Here is a 19,643-nt window from a genome sequence, read left to right as displayed (position 1 = left end):
GGATGACCAGAATAGTGCTGTCTCATCAAAACTTGGGAACAGTCTAAATGCCCACCAGTAGGAGATGGTTTTATGAGCATAGCAAAATAATATATAGTACGGAGGATGAACAGAGCACCGTTACAAGTACCCACAGGGATGGGTTTCACAAACATAGGTTGAGTGTAAGAAGTGACACACAAAGAAGCACATGCTATAGGATTCCGAGTCTATGAATTTCAAAGATGGGCAAAACTTCTCCATTGTGCTAGAAGTCAGAAGTCACTTTGTGAAGAAGGTGGGCTGGAACCAGCATAGTCCTAAGTCCGGGTACTGGGGTGCTAAGTAATTCTTGTTTCTTGCCCTAAAGGAGGTGGGGGTAGTGATGACATAAATGTGTTCACAATGTGAAAATGTATTAAGCTGCACAAGTAAAGTTCCTACATTCCTTTGTGTGCATATCTTCATGAAACCATGTAATTTAAAAGATGCATGAGCACAAACCCACTTATATGTAGATATATATGGAGCTGTATGAATTCAAACATTACCTGATGAGATGAAATGCAGAAAATTTAATTTGCTCCTTTTAACTTGTATATAATTTCCACATTTCCTCCAATAGGGCTACATTGCTTTTATAATAAAAATCAGTGAAACAAATGTTATTTCTCTAAAAGTTGTGTAAGAGTTAAAACCAGTAAAAGGATGTTTTTACAGAAATAAGAGTTCTCCATTTGCCTGAGGGTCAATAAGACGTGGAAATTGATAGCCTGGAGTAAAAATCTGAGCAGTCACAGTAGAATTTGCTGACTTCCTTCAAGTGGCCTGATACTCTTTGTGCCGGCCTGTCCATATTTTCCTGTCACTCTACTATATAGGTTTTCATCATATTCTTTACAATCCTCATAGCTTGATGCTGTGATGTGGGATGTTTTCAGCCTGTTTTGGTGCTCAAAGACCATGGACGGGAGCTGAGTAATGCAGAAGAGAGCAGGGTCACCAAGTAATCTGCAAAGTTAAATGATGAGTGCATTGTTTTTGTATTAAGAGGGGCCAAAATCAAAAAAAAAAAAAACAAAAAAAAATAAAAATAAAAAAAAAAGAGGGGCCAAAATCTATGGACCATGTTGACATATTTTTCCACATCTTAGTGACCGTATATGACATGAGGCATACTCATGTCTCTTTTTACAGAAATATTAAGTAATAAACACACATAGAATAATTTCCAGTTTGTGTTTTTCCTGAAAAGTCATCCAAAGACCATTTGCAACAGAATCATTTGGTTAATCATTAAAAGTGCCCAGGCTACACATTAGACCTATTGACTCTATCATTTAAATCTATTGAAATAGTTGTAGATTTGTTGGTTGTAAAGCGCAATCTTGTAGATTTTTTTTGATTGGTTCAGAAAGATGGTGACAATGCTTCAATATGGATTTGTGCCCTATAGGATGTCTATGTATCTTATCAGGGACTGATTTTTGGTTGGTTAATGTTGAATACTTAGGACATCAGCTTAGGCCATTTTAAGTAAAATCTATAAAAAGAACAATACGTCAGCGAATACATGTTCACCATTAATTTTAAAAATCAATCTATATTATGCCAATTAAATAAAAAAGATAAGACACCAAACTAATAAACCTAATCAGTGCAAAGCTATCTTTCCCATTAAGGGAATTTGCCTTATTGCCTATTTTCTAAAAAGTTGTATCAACTTACAGTTCTACTAGCTGGAAGAACCTGCAGTTTAGTACTACATTTCATAAATTGTTATTTTGGGGATCATTATTTTAATTATAAAGTGTCATAGAGTTTATCATGGCTAAATCCTCACAATCCAATTAAATTCTCAACAATGCAAGCAGACATTTCTGTTGCAGCAAACAGTTTGAATACACATTTTCATAAACTGGTATGGTCTTGAAATAAAAACACTAATATGGCACCTTTGGTTTGGTATAGTATAAAAAATGTGAGATGTAGAGTCAAAGTAAAAAAAAATGCAAACATATGTACATTTATCTACACAAATCATTTTTTAGTTAATGAGAACTTTTTTTGAAAGTATTTCGTAATCTTCCTTAATTTTATATTATGGACTTTATTGAATCTCTTGAGCTAATTTCTTAAATTATTGAAAACCTGGGGTACCTGGATGGCTCAGTAGTTGAGCATCTGCCTTTAGCTATGGGTGTGATCCCGGGATCCTGGGATCCAGCCCTACATCAGGCTCCCTACGAGGAGCCTGCTTCTCCTTCTGCCTATGTCTGCACTTCTCTCTCTGTGACCCTCATGAATAAATAAATAAAAGCTTTTTAAAAATATTATTGAAAACCTGGTTTAAGAAGAAGTTATTTAGGGTGTTAAAAAATGTACTCAATCAGGCAGCCTGGGTGGCTCAGCAGTTTAGCGCCGCTTTCAGCCCAGGATGGGATCATGGAGACCCAGGATCGAGTCCCACGATGGGCTCCCTGCATGGAGCCTGCTTCTCCCTCTGCCTGTGTCTCTGCCTCTCTCTCTGTGTCTCTCATGAATAAATAAATAAAATCTTAAAAAAAATGTACTCATTCTCTAGTTACTGAAGATACAATTATGATGACTTTCCACTGATATAGATCTAAATGAAACTATCTACTCATAAACTGACAAACAGAAAAATGTGTGTAATATGTTATATAACTGAGACATAGAGAATGAAATGATGTAGTTTTTTTTTTTTTTTTTTTTTGGTCAATTTGGAAATGCATCCATAGACACATACATATACAAAAAGACCCTTTAAACATTTTTATAAACATGTATGTTCAAACTGATGCTTATTAGCACATTTAATTCCTTCTGCTAAAAATGGAGTTTGGAGTCTGGAACAATGATGGTGTGTTGTTTAGAATCTGACCATCATTGTTTTCATCTAATAGGACAAGGAAAATATATATATTCTGTAACGGGCATTCTTTTTCGGCTATATTAATCCAAAACGTATATTCATAGATACAAATCATCCTGTGGCTACAATATCAAGAGCCAAGCACTTGATCGAGATCATAAAGTTCCTTTGATGACATAGACTGGGTGCCCTTCATACTAGGGAGGCTCACATGGAGGCTTCTTCCCCCTTTGAGAATGAAAGAATAGAAAATATCTCCCAGAAAAGCAGAACAGGGGATGGCTTCCTATTCTGGATTTTGGGGAAGGGAAAAGAAGGGGGCACAGAGAAGACAAGGAGGTGGGATGCAGATCTCCTTCCTTTCATCCCCTCCCCCAACTGTTCTGGGTCACACCTACAGAGAGGAGGCCTGGGAGAAGCACCTTGGGGAAAGTAGTTGATAGCTATTGAGAAAGTAAGAGAACTTCAGGTGAAACAGTGGCCGACTCTTGTGAAACATGGAAACCTCCAGAGAATTTCCATGGCAGTCCTATCTAATAGGACATGGCGGTGACTATGCAGCAGTGACAAAGACAGGTGGCCAAAGAGAGAAGCTTGGTTTCTCTGTGTGTGGCTCAGGAATTCTAGAGGCTAAGAGATCACTAATGTGAGAAGGCCTTGGGTGAGGACAAAGGACCCTGACGGTCGCAGTCAAGTTCTCGTCAATGCTAGGCAGCAACAGATACACCAAATACTCAAAGGAGTCATTAGGGCTCTGGGCAGAATTCAAAAGCCAGCAGTTGAGAGGCCAAACCAGACACACCAGACAAACAGAGACCGGCAGAGATGGAGAACATTCAAGCTGGGTACCCTCCTGCCAACATCAAGAACTAGTAAGCATACCCTGCACCTGTACAATTTTAGGATGAGGGTAGGCAAGAGAGGAAGAGCACTATTAGCAGCGTCACTGGTGATCATATGTTTACCTTGAAAAGAGTGTTTTAAACAGAAGAGGCTGGGATGTTGTTTCAAGAAGTTAAGTGTGACCTGACCCAGTCCAGGTACACATTAGTGTCTAGGCAGTAGAGTGCACTCAGGAAGATTAGATTAGGTATAAAAAAAAGATAAGCTTCGAACTCCATGTATATTTGAGTGCAGTGTGAGGAGAGTATATCCTTTATAAAAAATATATTGCAATAATATGTCATAAAATATAATTCATTTTATGTAATATAAACATAACAGAGACTAGTAGAACATCATAGATTATGTCACAATTAAAAAAAAAAACTTCTGGAAGATTTACTTCAAAAAACACTAAAATGTCAGTATTTTATCCTCCCTCAAAAAATGAGAAACATAAATCTATGGTTTTTGAAGAGAATGAACAAGTACCTCATTCTCTTTTAAAATTACACGGTCATTTTTTTTAATGAGTATACACCCAAATAAACCCACTGCAGTTTTGTTTTTTCAAAAAACTACCAATATAATTATTCTCTTCTAAAATTTTATTACATGGTCTATATTGAAATTCAGTTATTTGCATTTCACACACAATTCTTCTGGCATATATATTTTTTCCTTTTGCCAATGTTTCCTATAGTTTGATTAAATAGTTAAATGTTCAACTTCTAGATTCTAAATGCTTATTTATACTATCATGTTTAAAAGACATTCAGAGAATAATGCTAGTTAAAGACCCAAGCATAGATGCTAAGACTACTGACAATTTGAAATTATAAAACACCCCCGATATTCACTAAAAAAGCCATAATGGAGTAAGTCAAGCTAGGAATTCTAGAAAATTTTACAGGAGCAAAAACCGTGATATAATCAAGTCATCATCTATTTCAAGAAGGAAAACAATATTGCTGAACTCATGGAATCTGTTCAGAAATATTCACACTATAGAACGTCTTTGCATTTTGAGTAGGAATGTTTGCCTATTGGGAAATGACAACTGATAAATTTGTTTAAAAAAAAAAAAAGAAAGAGAAAATCCTGAGCACCCTCTGCATATTTACATCTTTCACTGTGATTTGCATATGCATATATTTTGCTGTGCTACTGGTTTATTGACAACCACAATCCATAAGCCCTACTTACTAGGTTAGTAATCTTTCAGCCTGGTGTAGATAATAAAAAATAAGAAGCATGATGCCAAGTGTGGTCTCTGGAAAAGCTCGAGTTCCAGGTAGAAAAGAGGGTGGACTCTCCTGGGATTCGTCTTTGCCCTCTGCTCTTGGCAATGGAGAATAGATGCCTAGAGTGGCATTAGTCATCAGAAACTCATTAGGTAACCATGAAGATGAAAACAAAATGGCAGAGCAGGAAAGAGACAGTGGTCATCCCTGATGAGTTGTTGAAGTCCTGTACACAAGCCCTTTCCTGTCCACCTCTATGTTTCCTTATATTTGAGACCAATAAATCCTGCTTCGGTTAAGCCCCTGCTGCTTGGCTTCCTCTTACCTCCAGCCATCTTCCTAAAGGCTCTTGCTACCAGTGATTGATGAAGGAGTTCAGAAAACAACACCCCAAAATATGCCTCTTTGGTATATTGACCCTTTTGAGTTAAAGGCACTTGAAAAACAGCAAATGCAGGAAAAACACTCAGTCCTTCCTTCTTTTTCTTAAAAGCAGGACATTAAATTCCCACGGAAAGATGTACTCCCTGCATCAGAAGGAAGGTAACATTTTTATTATCAACAAGAGCAAGAAGTTGAGACAGAGAGAATTCTATACAAGCAGACCTTGTCCAAATAATTCACACCTCCCTTTAGCTTCCCGACAGAGCTTAGCTGCTTTTCCACACCCGCCTCTCTTCATTTAACCTCCTATTAGAGCAAGCAGGTTTCACCAATTCTTTGGGTTTTCGCTTCCTTATGGGGGCTCCCACATCCTGTAAAACTTAAATAAATTTGTGTGCTTTCCCCTCTTAATCTCTCTTTGTCACTTTTAATTTTTAGACCCAGTGAGGGACATTAAAGGGTCAAGGAAATTTTTTTCCTCCCTGCTGGTCAAACTATATCCATGAACATAATAAAGTTTGCCCACATTTTCCATGAAAACATTCCAATAAATTGTATTTTTAGTTCAGATTGGTTAGACTTAGTTTAGATTAGAAGTAAATAATGTTACAAAGAAGCCTCCGCAAAGACGTTGTGTGTGTATTCCTTCAAAAACGCATTTGGGAGCTATTATTATAAATAAGGTGAAATGTAGGTGCTTACAAAAGCAAGTGCTATATAAAAGTTTCAAAGTCATTTCAGCTAAAATGTGAAAATATTGGAATAAAACATGGAAGAAGTTTTCTTTTTTTTTTTTTTTTTTTTTTTTTAATTTTTTTTTGGAAGAAGTTTTCTTAGGGAGTTTTCGACTATATTGATTTGCAAGAATTTCAAGTAAGTGTAAATAGCTATGAAAATATAAAGAGTATGAGTTTTTCTGTATTCATGGTAGACAAAGAAATCTCATTATTTATAATAATGAGATATTTAACTTGTTTAGGTTTTTCCTGCTACTATTGACAAAATTGATTTAGAAAAAGGAAAAAACCCAAGAGCATCAAGTAAAATGTCATCAACTTCGTCTACAAAACATTAGCAATGAGCAATAAATGTTAGCGTTCTTCTCCCCTAAAAACACAGTGTGGGGAAGGGTGGGAGAGGTGGTGTTTCCATGATGAAATTATCAAATCATATCTTCCCAAGCTGTTTCACACAAATTGCTGGTAATAATTTTGATTTAAGAAAAATACCTCCACCTGGGGTCTGTGCTTAGTAAGTACCTTTCTTGAAAACCACGATCATTAAGATTAAAAGGTTAATTTTCCATAATTCTACAAAGGACATAAGATTAAATGTATAGATAAGAAAAGCACATCACAACATGACACTCTACTGGTTGTATTATCATTTTCTCCTTCAGATACATGGAAGCCCATCCCTAAAATTATGTAAACAATGGAATTAGCTAAAGAAGCTTTTATTTGAAATCTAAACATCCCTTTCTCTACTGATATTCTCAATACAAACTTTAGAAAATGAAACATATTTATGGGGACACCTGGGTGGCTCAGTGATTGAGCATCTGCCTTTGGCTCAGAGTGTGATCCCAGGTGGTGGGGCTGAGTCCCACATCGGGCTCCCTGCATGGAGCCTGCTTCTCCCTCTGCCTGTGTCTCTGCCTTTTTCTACGTTTCTCATGAATAAATAAATAAAATCTTTAAAAAATAAAAATTTAAACATATTTATGTGAGAGGCTCAGAATTTTAAAGCTGAATGAGACCTTACTGATCATAGGATTGTAAATACCTGAGTAGTGGTGGGACCAGAAATGCTAAGTGACTTGGCCAAGGGGCCTGAAATTACCAAGAAAGTAACTGGGGGAAAAAAAAAATGCTCTAGAAGAAATTAACCGAGAATTTAGTCTCAATTTTTGATGTGGTAAACCCATAATTAGTAGATTGAGACTATGCTGGATATCTTAATATACTCTATTTTTCACTTCTGTTCTCTTGCCTAAGAAATTATTGTTAAGGGCAGGTTTAAAGTGTCTTAGCTAATATCACTGCCATGAATCTCTGATTTGTAATGTGACATCTTCCAAAGCTGTGTATTAGGTTTCTTTTTTTTTTTTTTAAAGATTTTATTTATTTATTCATGACAGAGAGAGACAGAGAGAGAGAGAGAGAGAGAGAGAGAGAGGCAGAGACACAGGCAGAGGGAGAAGCGGGCTCCATGCAGGGAGCCGGATGTGGGACTTGATCCCGGGACTCCAGGATCATGCCCTGGGCCGAAGGCAGGTGGCAAACCACTGGGCCACTGGGGTTGCCCAGTTTTCTTTTTTTTTTTTTTTTATCTTAATGAATTTTTTTCTATCCTAATGACTGACCTGAGTGCTACTCATTTCTTTTCCTTTTCTAATAATACCTCTTCCTCCATACTAAATAATGGCTCCCCAGGACCCTCCTCATTATCTCCTAGGCAAGTTGCCAGTTAATCTTCCATGTGTCAAATTCTTCTCTTATTTTCTTCTTGAAAATAAAATGCCAACTTCTTTATATATACATAACACAGGCATACTCCTAATCAGGAATGCTGCATATATAAAATTGATCTTGGTTTTATTTTTCTTTGTAAATCTAAGTACCTTCTAGTAGCCCCACTAGTGACTCAGATTTTTCTGCATATTTTATTTTCTACATGTAACTAACTGTTTTACCTAATGTTTGAGCAATGGCAAATGGCTTACTATGGACAGATCATCAAGTTTAATCATCTTTATGTATTTTTCTAACTTTTACTTAGAGTAATAAAATTGTACAGGTAGCAAGCTTATATGTTTTTATCATGATAAGATTTTCTGAGCAATCCTTCTCAAAGATATGCCTCCAGCAGATCAAACAGGTCATCTTAAGTCAAGCGGAGCCGTGTTGCTCTTTTAATTGAGTGAGCCTTGCCTATGCTCCTAAAGTGAATTTGAAACTACTTCCAGAGGACAGTGGGTTGGTCTATAAGCATGTGACTAAAGAAAAAAACTACTTTGTGTCATACAAGACATAAAAACCCAAAACCAAAACAATCTAAGGACCTGTTACCAACAATTGATATATCATAATGTTAAAAAAATTAGAACAGTAGTGGTTGTAAGCAAGTTGGTTTAAAGAATACAGTTCAATGATTTTAAAACACTCAGAATGACTAAACAGTTGATTTATTCTTAAAAGCGATTTTTAGGTGCAGAAAAAACAAAACTTATCCTCTTTGGTATGATGGGCCCATTTAAACCACTCCAATCAGCAAGGATTAGTCAGGATCCTGAATGCTGCTTACAAACAACGTGCAGAATCCATCAACGTGGCTTCCTAAGAGCTTCAAGACATGTATCCACACACCCCTTCCAACCCCCTCAAAAAATGACATTAAAGGGAGCAGATTCCAAACAGAGGAAAACTGCCAGGACATATTTCTGAGTGCCATGCTCATGATGACCACCGTGGAATGCATTTTAGACCGTTAGATTTCATTTTTTCCCATAAGTTGGGTAAGAATGCCAATGGCAGGTACATACTCTGTCAAGGTGAGAAGTTCCAACACTGTGACAGGTTCAGAGCATGGGTCCCACTCTTAAAAGAGCCCATTAGAGACAAGAGCACTTCTCCAAGTATTAAGGAGCTGCTCCGGGTGCAAAGGGATGACTTCCCAGACTCAGGATTGTGATGCGTTGTGATGCATCAGGCTATAAGGCTCTCTTGCTCCCACACCGTTCTTGCCACCTGTCCCCAGGCTGGGTACTCACCCCATCGGGCCTGCCATCCGAAGCAGTGACGATCAGGATGTAGCGATCGGTGCTCTCCCTGTCCAGGGCTTTCCCTAAGGTTAGAATCCCAGTACTAGTAACAAAGAAAACAAACAAACAGATGAGACACACAAAGATCCTAAGTCACAGGGAATCTTCCTCCCATTGGGAACTACTTTCCACAGGTTCTTCCCTGTCGGCAAATGTTGCCTGAATATTTAAGATGCAGGAATCTAGGATTCATGTGGAAAATTGAAAAAAAAAAAAAAAAAGCTTTTAAGGCTGTTGAGCTTCTTAGCAACAATGAAAAACTGCCAAACTGAAGGAGATAACCCAGCTGATTCTCCAGGCTCCAAGAGAAAAATAAAACAGTGCTTGATTCATTACGGGAAGAAAGATATCTATCTTGTTTATGATTATTTCAAAGGCAAAAGACTCCATTAATCTTTTTAGCTGTTTCATATTCCTTTGAATCAAGGAATAGTTTCTTAGAACTCAAACTCATATATATCGACATTCCCATCCATTGCCACTTATGTGTCCATACTGGAAATGCAAACATCTGAATTCCACCTTTGACAAACACTAACAATTAACATCTATCTCATCCTTCTTTTCTCATTTTGAAACAATTGAGGCTCATTGTAGACAATCAGAAAATATGCAGTGGAATATTACAACTTTCACAGGTATTGGGATTATTTTTGTAATATTTGTTTTTATTCTCTATAATGATCATTTCTAAATATGTTGTTTTCCAGAGAGGAATCAGACTGCAGAGTTTACATTCTTTTTAAGAAAACATAATTTTATGAGCCTTCACTCTCTCATTTTAGGATTTATAAAAGCAAGTTTTTGTCAGATACACCAACAATTTTAGAGTTTAGTTGTTCCTTTGAAATTTAGATGCTTCTTAATTTTATTATGTATAATGGGAGATGAATAGCCTTTGGACAAATTCTCATAATTAGACTATTTTAATACTACTTCTTGCCCTTTCGCTGTTTAAAACAAATGCCTCCAAATATTTAAGACTTTATTCTGCAATGTAATTTGTTTTATAACAGTTTGGTCACTTACAATGTTCTTTAAAGCAAGTTCCACATTTATGTCTTAGATACTACAATCTGATGCTGTACTTGACATTTTAGTAAAGTCCTAACAAGCATCTATTGTAGAGGACAGGTTATATTAATATAATAAAACACGAAAATATTTATTCAATCATAAAACCAATCTATTTCTGAGTGATAGAAGGCTTTCACATTTTAATCCAAGTGTTTTATTGTTATAGTGGAATTTAAGCCATTCATATCACACATGGTAGTTGGGTAAAGAGAGTCAACACCAATGAATCAAAGTCAGAGTTACAGTTTTATTGTGTTATTGTTGATCAGATGGACTTGGAAAAGCTCTAAACATGTGGTATAACTATGAAAACTAAGTCCACTACTTGAACAGTTTTTAAATGTTTTGTCAAAATAACTGAAAATCAAGCCCCAGAGTAGTTCATAACAATGGCTTTTGGAGTAACTTCCCACAATGCAGGTGGTTCTTATAATCTCAATGTAAAATGACTTCAAGAGAAAACTAAGACATTTATTGCTTCTGAGATGTATTCACAAGCTGTTTAAGAAAAGGAAGGAGGGCACCAGGGTGGTTCAGTCGGTAAAGCGTCTCCCTTCGGCTCAGGTCGTGATCCAGGGTCCTGGGATCAAGCCCCAGTTTGGACTCCCTGCTCAGTGGCAAGTCTGCTTCTCCATCTCCCTCTCCCTCTGTGATCTCTCTGGCTCTTGCTCTCTCTCAAACAAATAACATCTTGTTAAAAAAGAAAAGAAAAAAAAAAGAGAAAAGGAAGGAAACCTGAAAACCTAGCCATAGTACAATGAAAGAAAAAAGAAAACTGAGTTACTGCTTTCCATTTTCTCCCCTCAGTTTAAGGTTCAAACATCAATATTCTACTCCGTACATTAAACTAGAAAATCTCTAGAACCTTATACAGTATTCCCATATTATACATAAACAGCTAATTTTTAATGGTCAGGTGACTATTATGTAGATATCCCTTCTCTTGAGATGGTGTGTGCCTTGTGTCTCAGAACAATAGGCAGTTGGACAGGATATTTGGGAGATGGAAAAGGAGAGAAAGAATAGGTCACATTTTGTGGGTTTTATAGACTAGTGGATGGGTACACACAAGCACACTTTCCTGAAATTTCTGAAATAACTAGCAAAGGTGAAATTTCTGAAATAACTACCAGCTGGCTGGAAGCTATAGAGCCGGACACCCTGGGCCGCCTTTAGGAATGCAGGAATTCTTGTAAGTTCACATAATAAAAATACATAAGAATCGTACATCAATAATAGTGCTCCTTATATCTTACATGATTGAAAATATATCTCACAGGAGTCACATCAGTGGTCTTGAATACGGCGGTCAGGCTTCCCAGGGTGACACTCTGGTCCCCATTTCTAGTGGGAGCAGAACTATCCTTATTCATAAATAATTCTGTTTGCTGGTCTGGAGGAATAATGCATGCTGCTTGTCTTTATTTTGTCTAACTCAGAACTCACTGGATGCAGGGAAGCAGTTTGTTTTTGTTTTTGTTTTTGTTTTTGTTTTTCCTGGAACTCACTGGAAGGCGTGAAATAACCTGCAGTCACCTGAGGCAAAAGATTACAGTTGAGGTGTACCCTAGTGCACTGGAAGCCTGGAAGGAAAAGATGGGCAGAAAGTTTCTTGGGAAATCAGGGCATATAAAAGCACCCATGTATCCTTGGGAATGGAATAAAATTGAAAATCCAGAGATAAATCTATATATCTGTGGCCAATTGGTTTTAAACATGGATGCTGAGATTATTCAATTGGGAAAGAATTGTCTCTTCCACAAATGGGGCAGGGGCAACTGGAGATGTACATGCGAAAGAATGAAATTGGCCTGTTTGACTACACCATCTACAGAAATTAATTCAAAATAGATCAACCATCTAAACCTAAGTACAGAGACCATGAGACTCTTAGGCAAAAAACTTGAGGATAAATCTTCATGATCTTGGATTTGACAACGGATTCTTAAATATGACACTAAAAGCATGAGCAGCAAAAGAAAAAAAAATAGGTATACTAGATTTCACCAACATTAAGAATTTTTGGCATCATAAACAAAGTTGAAAAAAACCCTAGAAAATGGGAGAAACTATTTGCAAATCATATATCTGATAAGAGACTGGCTCCCCAAATGTGCCAGGGACTCTTAAACCCCAATAACAAAAATACAAATGACCCAATTAAAACTTAGTCAAAGGACTTGAACAGATATTTCTCCGAAGAAGATAAATACATGACAAACAAGTCCAAGAAAATATTACTCAATGCCATTAGTAGTCACAGAAATAAAAATCAAAGCTACAATAAAATACCACTTTACATCCACTAGGATGGATATAATTAACAAAAGACAACAAATGGGAAAAAACCACGTTGACAAGGTTTACAGAACTGGAACCCGTGTACATGGCTGATGGAAACAGAAAGTGGTCCAGTCTCTGTGGAAAAGAGCCTGGCAGTTCCTCAAAAAGTAAACATAAAATGACAATATGACCCAGGAATTCCAATTATGCAAATATACGTGAAAGAATGGAAAACAGAATCTTGAATACATGCACATATGTGTTCACGGCCGCAGTAGTCACAGGAGCCAAGGCACCGGAAAACAGCCCAAATGTCCATCAATGTATGAATGGAGAAACAGATTGTATCATGCAAACAACGTGATAGTAGGCACGCATCAACAGGAATGAAGTATTGAGATTTGCTCAACGTGGCTGAACTTCCAAACATTGGGCTAAGTGAAAAACGTCTGACACGAAAGGCTCCATGTTACATTCTTCCATTTATATGAAAAATGGCCAATTGGTCAAGAACATAATTGGTGGTTGAGACAGGGGTGAGAGGAGAGGTGACTGGGGAGCAGCTGCTTATTGGGTCAGGTCTCCCTTTGGAGGGATAAAGATACTCCGGAACTAGATCTAAGTGGTAGTTGTACAACCCAGTGGGCCTTCTCAGTGCCACCGAGCTGTTCACTGTGAAATGGTTGATGTTACGCCACGCGACTTTCACTTCAATCAAATTAATTGGATTACATGGAATTCTCTCACCAAACCTGAAGGCTATCTTTCTGAAAAGTACTGTACTGAACAAAATCAAGCTTTTTTAGACAATGGGGTGCTTTGCCTAACCCTAAAAATGGGTGTTCAGAAGTTGTTCAGGCCATGTAACTAAAACATGGTAGAGGGGGATCTCCTTCCACATAAGCCAGTCTGCTGGCACTCAAAATCTGATGCTCCAAGCAGTCATTTTTTTTCCCCAAATTGCATGGTGGATTAGGAAATATTGGGGCAGCAACACTGTGGGCTGACAGAAATTACCCCACAGCTCTCGCGCTCTGTATCCGAGGCCTCCTTTAAACATTTTCAATATATTCCACCGGCTGTGATTTAATATCATTTATCCTTACAAGTGTCTTGAGTCTTTGAGAGATTTCCCGTGCTGCCGGTGGGCATCACATTACAGGCCTCACGATGATATTTAGAGGCTGGAGTATCCTTGAAGATGTGTGATGTGGTGTTTGGTGTGAAACAGTGATTGGCGGGGAGCAAACATAGGCCCCCACAGAAGAGGCCGGAGTTGGGCTGAGTTCAGAAGGTGGTGGCAGGAGCCACCGTGGTCCAGCGAAGGACATGAGGAAGTGCTTCCATTCAGATGTGTATTTTGAGAGAAGGAGAGACAGAAAAGCAAGTGCATATCCTTTTCTTCAATGTTACGTAATCTTCAATGTAGTTGCAAAGTTCACACTGACGTGTCACAGATAATAAGCTTTAAAATCGGTGTCAAAATGAATTTAGTCATGTAGGGAAAAAAAAATAAAATGCCAGTGAAGATAAAAAGAAAGCTTTTCCCCTAAAATTCTAATAAGGGCCAGATAGAACTTGGAGGTTCTTCTGCTTAGCGTTTTTGCCTCTCCGTGTTCTACACGATTCCGTCTACAGAAAAGTCCTCACCTTCCTGCTATAACTGATGTAGATATTTGGCCATCACACTAGAAAGGAAGTGTTCTTTATATCTTGTTCAAATGCTTACTTATCTGTGAGTGTTTGATGAATAAATATTTGCTGGGTCACACGCAGCTCTCAACAAAGATACTATGAAAAGTTATTAAAATAATAGAATGCGTTACAGAACCTCACAGATCTGGTCATTTAACACGTGGTGAGGAATGACTCATTTATAGGAACAAATCATTTTCTTGAAAGAGTGAGTGAGTTTCTTTCGTGGCAATGTGACTAATCCAATACACTAATATGAGATAAAAATCCAGCATCTTGTAAATACGTACTATCATTGAAATGATTGTTTATTACTACTGATTGTTTTAAGGGTTTATGAAAAAGTTTGGCCTATTTTTTTTTTTTTGGCCTATTTTTATTTCAACAGAACGAGGTAGACTAATGGTAGGATTATGATGATTAGTGCTAAAATTTGTATCATAGCATAAAATAATATAGTATTTAAAGTGAACAATGAACATGTACTTTTTTTGTTGTTGTTTTGAGAAGGAAAGCGTAACCAGAAACTCTTATGTGTATAGATTATAGTGTCTGCTAAGGTAGACCATTCTTTCCTTTCTATTATTCTCTAAAGGGTACCTGAAGTATTCAAATTCTTAAAACTTACATAGAAGCAGTGGTGCAAATGTGCACAGGTAGCCCAGAAGTTTTGAGAGGGAAGGGATTAAAATTTCAATTTTTCCCACATTTTTCAAATGTGTGGAAATACATTGGTCATGGGCTCGGGTAGCCTGCAAATATATAACAACAGCAACAGCAATGAAGTGGCTGAGGTAAACTGACCATAGGATAGAAAGCACTGGACCCGCTGTCTGGGACCCCGAACCAAGGATGATCATTGAAAGAGACCCTGCGAAGGTCACAAGGACGTGCTCTGCTCTAGCTGTCCCGGAAGCATTTTGCACTTAAGGAGATTGGCCTTAAGTGTGTGTGAGTTGATGAAGGAGCTGTAGTGTTAGGAACTGGGGTCAGTGTAGACAACAAGGATGCCAGGTTGATATCTTTTATACCTTAAAGAACCTCTATGACCTAGTTAGGTGTTTCTTTGGTTTCAAAAACAGAGATGAGAGAAAAAAGGAGAGAAATCCTTGCTAGGGTATCACCACGAGGGGAGAATTTCTTTGGTAAAATTGGTGGCTCATCCGATTTCACAGCCAGTCATCGAAAATTGTTCAGACTCAGGGGGAAAAGCAGATAGACAGGAATGGAAATCCTTAATAGAGCATAGGGTTGGGCCTCCTGCTTGCTCTGGCAGGGGAGGTTCACTGCTGTCTTTTTCAAACACAACTTTATTAACATATAACTCACATAGGATCAAACTTAGCCATTTGGAGGGTGCCATTCAATGACTTTTGGTATATTCGTGGAGTTGTCGAATGTTACCACAATAAATTCTGGAACATGTTCATCACTCTTAGCATCACCCAGTGGCAGTCACTCCCTGTTCGCTCCCACTCCCTAGCCCCAGGCGACCACTCGTCTACTTCCTTTGTCGCTATAGATTTGCCTGTTCTGGATGTTTCGCACAAACGGAATCATACCGTGTGTGGTCCTACGTGAATGACTTTCCACTCAGCATAATGTTTGCAAGGTCCATCCGTGTTGTGACAGGTGTTGGCACGATGTTCTCCTTTATTGACAAGGTTCTCCATTGTATGGGCCGACATTCTGTTGACCCATCCACATCTATAGATGAACGTGGAATTGTTCCCATATGTTGCAAATAATCCCACTGTGTACACTCTTGTACAACTCTTTCTGGGGATGTATGTTTTCATTTCTTGAGTAGATACAGATAGAATTACCAGGTTATAGGGTAGCTCTCCATCTCACAGTTAGAAGAAATCACACATTGTTCTCCAAAGAACACAGTGACCTTACTTCCCCTCAGAAACAGATGAGGACTCTGATATCTCACCCATGATTCTTTTTTTTTCCCTTCCTTTTTCACTACAGACATTCTAAGTAGGTGAGAAGCAGCATCTCGTGATTTTCATTTGCATTTTCCCAGATGGCTCGTGATCACAAGTGCATCTCCAGATGCTATTGGCCACGCATATCGTGTCTTTGGAGAAATGTCTATTCAAATTCCTGTCCATTTTTTATTTGGATTATTTCTCCGTTTATTTTGGTGTTGTAATGGTTCTTTGCAAATTCTAGATATTTGTAGGTCCTTTATCATCTACATAATTTAAGCATATGTTCTCTCAGGCTGGGGTGGTCTTCACTTATTTGATACTGACCATTGAAGCATATATATTCCAAATTTTGAATGAGGCCCAACTTACCCGTCTTCTTATTAGTCACTGGGCTTTTGTGTCATATCTAGGAAAGCACTGCTTAGTTCCCATTTTGAAGATTTACTTCTGTATTTTCTCTTAAAAGTTACAAACTCTAATCTCTGGTCTATGATCCACTTTAATTTTTGCTAATGCTGTGAGGCAAAGATCCAACTTCATTCCTTTGTACACAGCCCCAAATTTCATTTACTGTAAAGGTTATTCTTTCCTGGTTGGATTGTCTTGGCTGTTTTTTTTTTTTGGGGGGGGGGGGGGCTTGATTGACCACAAATGTTATAATCTGGTTATTTCTGGACTCTTAGCTTTATCACAGTGATCTATAATATACTCTTATACTCTTATACCAGTACCATGCAGTCATGATTGCTGTTAAAGTGTTCCTTTAAAAAAATTTATTTCTTTCAGGATGATTATAAATCATAGCTAACTTAGATTTGTATTTATCTATAGGAGAAAATTCTGAATAGTTAAGCCTTTCCATTTTTTTTAAAAGATTCTATTTATTCATTAGAGACACAAAGAGAGGGAGAGACACAGGCAGAGGGAGAAGCAGGCTCTCTGTGGGAAGCCCGATGTGAGACTCGATCCCAGGATCCCGGGATCACGACCCGAGCCACAGGCAGATGCTCAACCACAGAGCCACCCAGATGCTCCAACCTTTCTATATTTTTATTTTTTTATTTTTTATTTTTTTTTATTTTTTTTTCCTTTCCATATTTTTAAATGGAAGTTTATTCATTTGTGAAATCAAAAAGTCTGAGCAGTACTGTTTCCAGGCAATCTAACTCATGGTTGGAACAACCTAGTCAACGTGAAATTACAGGTGTTCCTCCAAAGACCAGCGACCATCTATCGTTCCCTGGAATTGACATCATGCACACATGTTCCCGAGACGAAAGCAGTGTCTGATTCCTTTGTGAAAATTCTCACGTTATAATCATGGTCCACGTTGAGTTTTCCATTCTTTTAGGGAGGAGAGCCACTTGTGGCTGCTCAGAGTCAGAGTCCGAGACATAGGACCAGCCACAGGTGACCACGGCACTGGTACATGGCTCTTGCAGAAGGGAAGTCAGTGACCCCTCTGCAAACCTCAGCGCCTCCTTCAGGGGCTCCGGCCTTCCTCCTGGGGGTGACTGCTTTTCTCTCTGCCACCCTGGGAGGGGAGTAGAGCCACAGTGATAGAGACCCCCAAAGGCTGGGCAGGGACAGGTGATGCTTGTGTGCTAAGCTTTTTCAGAATACACCTACACGACTCAAAAGCCAAAGGGTAGACTTTGTTGGTACTTTAAATATGTCTGAATTATGCTTTGTCTTACAAAACTCTCTTTGAATGAACAATTTAGCGCCACATTACTCTCGGCAGAAAGGCCTTTGTTATTATGAGTACCTGGCAACTTTAAAGGGATCTAATTAATCCCAGTCTACAAATAAAGTGTTTCCACCTCAGTGGATTTTACCTAGTAAAAATGTTTAAAATAAGTAGTCTCCTGGGTAAGATTTCTGAATTCAGAATTATCCCCCGCCCCCAGATCTCATTAGCATTCTTAGAGAAAAATAAAAAAAGTAAAATAAAACTACAAACAGCTGAAAGCCTCTGATTAGAAGTCTGTTCCCCTGCTACCAGGAATAAATAAAATAAATGCTGAGATCATTTGTAACTTACGTTTCTGAAAGATTAAAAACTCGTTGAGGGTCTCCATTCTCAATGGCATACGTTATCGGGTCACCCTCTCGATCAGTTGCCTTCAGAGAGAAAACATGATTGAATTATCGAGTCATGGACACAGCTCCTGGTTGGTACCCTGGAACACAGGAGCGGGAAACCAACAGCACAGAACATCCCCGAGACACCTGGACACACAAGGGATAAGAAGATGTGCCAACGGCAAGAGGTAAAATTCAGAATTTCCTATCACCCCAGCATGTCTGTCATTTCCTCTCCTCTGAAGGTGGTGACAGTGAGTAAGAGGAATATCGTCCTAATGTGCACATAATCTTACCTGGTGCAGAAATAGAGTGATGGTTCGTGTATTTAATTTTTACACGAGTGTATCTCTACAGTTAAAACAGATGTGTTAGACTCTGTGTCCATGTTTACAGGGTAAAGGCATTGTGTAGTCCACTGGTTCCCTTTTCTGCTGGGAATATGTCAAGTCAGGAGGCTTCATGGTTTAAGAATCCTGAATCTGGAGCCGGGGCACTTGAATTCGAAACTGGCTCCGTGTCTACACATGTGATTATTTTTCAACGTCTGAATTTGGAAATGAGAATGGTAACAACACAAAACAGTCAATCAACACTGAGAGGTTTAGCTGAAATGACTGGTGTCCAGGCACACAGGCTAACATCTGATGCGTTGAAGGTTTCCCATACATTCTTCTCTCTCCTTCACCCAAGTCAGAGGAGACCGGGCCAACAGCTTCTGACTTGGAGGTACACATTCCCAACCCTGCCTTTTCCTCTGAATTTCAGCATAACCTGTGGCCTCCTTGAGCACCCAGCTGGATGAGGGACAAGCATCCCCAACTGAAAATGTTCAAACCCCCAAATCCTGCTGTCTCTCCATCTTCCACCCTCAACATAACTGCAGGCTGGTGCTTTCAGGCTCCATCACATCATAGTGACCCCTGCACACCTCTGTTTGCTCAGCCTCATATCCTGACTGTTCATTCCTATTCTCCCGTGCGCCCCCCATCAGCAGATCCCACTGGGCCGACCCTTCAACCGTCTGCAGTTATGTGCTTATGTCTGAGCTCCATCCCTACCACATCTTCTCCATGGGCCACGGGAATAGCTGTCTTCCTGGTGGCCCTGCAGTCAAATTTAAGTGAGCAAGGTGACCACTTCCTTCAGGCCTACCTCTTATTTCTTTTGAGTCATGCTTTTGCATTATTACGGATACACAGTCACTAAAAGGCAATGAAATAGTAAACTACCCAGGGTAATACCTTGAAGCATTGCATTTATATCTAAATCTGACATTTTAAATTTCGTTGAATTCCTTATCGTAGAAATCTAAGATTTATAGAGTAAGAAACAAAATATTTTTTAAAACAGTC

The 19,643-nt window shown here is 38.5% G+C and overlaps 1 protein-coding gene across 1 annotated transcript in view; it reads right to left on the bottom strand.

The window, feature by feature from the left end:
- Nucleotides 1-19,643, bottom strand: part of PCDH15 (protocadherin related 15) — a 906,505-nt gene that overhangs the window by 243,068 nt on the left and 643,794 nt on the right. Inside the window, 2 exon segments of the mRNA XM_035706656.2 lie at nt 9,158-9,251; nt 18,248-18,327. Of these exon segments, the coding sequence (XP_035562549.1) occupies nt 9,158-9,251; nt 18,248-18,327 (174 nt within the window).

This window comes from Canis lupus, chromosome 26 (genome assembly GCF_003254725.2).
Source record: "Canis lupus dingo isolate Sandy chromosome 26, ASM325472v2, whole genome shotgun sequence".
In the NCBI taxonomy this organism is placed as follows: Eukaryota; Metazoa; Chordata; class Mammalia; order Carnivora; family Canidae; genus Canis; species Canis lupus.
This window is presented reverse-complemented; position numbering and strand designations above follow the sequence as displayed.